A 1,362-nucleotide genomic window follows, 5' to 3' on the forward strand; every position below is an offset into this window, starting at 1 on the left:
ACACACACACACACATAAATAAATACATAAAATTTAAAAAAAAAATAATTTTTTTTTAAAAAGTCAGAGGAAATAACCTCTGGAGCTATTGGATCAGAGGCCCACATAGTCTCAAGATTCAGGTGACCTATGAGACAAAGAAAAATAGTTTTTATTTTTATCAAAAAAAGACTGAAAGGTCAGTGTATCATGATTAGGTACTAGAAAAAGTCTACCCAGAATGTATTATATGAAATGACTCTGTTAGTAGTTTTAATCTTTAGTTCAACAAATATTAATTGAACACCATACGTGCTAGTAAGTGGTATAACAAAAACATAGCAAAACTTTATTATGTCATGAAAGGCATTAAAACCCAAACTTGTCTCTAGGATGTGCCTTTGGAATGCTTCTTTGTGAAATGCAGTGGAGCCCTCGTTAACATCAGTAGCCCAGTACAACATGGAGCTGTTTATAGTCTGGAACCTAGACTTCGTGGTGGGAAAGGAGGTAGGACGTGAATGTTCATTACTTGGTTGTAATACCTCTATAATCTTTAGAATCATGTTCCAGATTAATAAACTCCTTTCTTTGTAGTATACTGATCTGTTTTGCTTCATGAGATCCTTTGTTTCCTAATGGAGGATTTTCTTCCTTAATCTTTTTGAGGAAGAAATTATATAGCTGGGCATAGTGGCACACACATGTAATCCCAGCACTGAGGAAGCTGAACTTGAGAGTTCAAGTCAGCCTAGAATACAAGTGAGACCCTTTCTCAAAAAAAAAGTATGATACAAGTCACAGTTTTTTTCATCTGGTTGCTCTTAGGGAACCTAGATTCTAAAGCTGTGGAAAAGATTAGATGAAGAAGGATGGTCTTTATTCTGACCAGTTTTAATTAAAGAGCAAGCTTTAAAGTAATTAGATGTCCATCTACTTTTATCAGTATTTTGTCTCATTGTTTGAAAGAGGACCTGAAATCACCTTAGGAAACACATCTGTGTACAGGTCGATGTGATAAGTCTTAACTGTAGTTATTTTATTTTTAATTTTTAAAAAAATTTTCATTTTTTAAACAATACAAAATAGGGTTGGCCAGATGGCTCATGGACTAAAGCATCTGCTTAGGCACAGGGACTGGGGTTTGATCCCTGGTGTGCAGTGCCAGCCCCGACCCTGGGTTGCTCTGAGAGGGGGAATGAGACTTGGTGTAGTAGTGCATACCTGTAATCCTAGCACTTGGGAGGCTGAAAACAGAAGGATTACTACGAGTCTGATCTGTGTAGTGAGGCCCTGTAGACCCTGTGCTAAATACATGTTAAAAAAAAAGTGTTAGAAATGATTCAAAATTTCACTGAAGAAAGTATTAGGAATTCAGCAATG

General features: G+C 36.2%; 1 protein-coding gene across 1 annotated transcript in view; it reads left to right on the top strand.

The window, feature by feature from the left end:
* Positions 1 to 1,362, top strand: part of Sde2 (SDE2 telomere maintenance homolog) — a 50,218-nt gene that overhangs the window by 3,548 nt on the left and 45,308 nt on the right. The window contains exon 2 of the mRNA XM_004641177.2: positions 372 to 489. Within this exon, the coding sequence (XP_004641234.1) occupies positions 372 to 489 (118 nt within the window). The remainder of the gene's footprint in view (positions 1 to 371; positions 490 to 1,362) is intronic.

Source organism: Octodon degus, unplaced genomic scaffold, assembly GCF_000260255.1.
Source record: "Octodon degus isolate 3935 unplaced genomic scaffold, OctDeg1.0 scaffold00131, whole genome shotgun sequence".
Lineage (NCBI taxonomy): Eukaryota > Metazoa > Chordata > Mammalia > Rodentia > Octodontidae > Octodon > Octodon degus.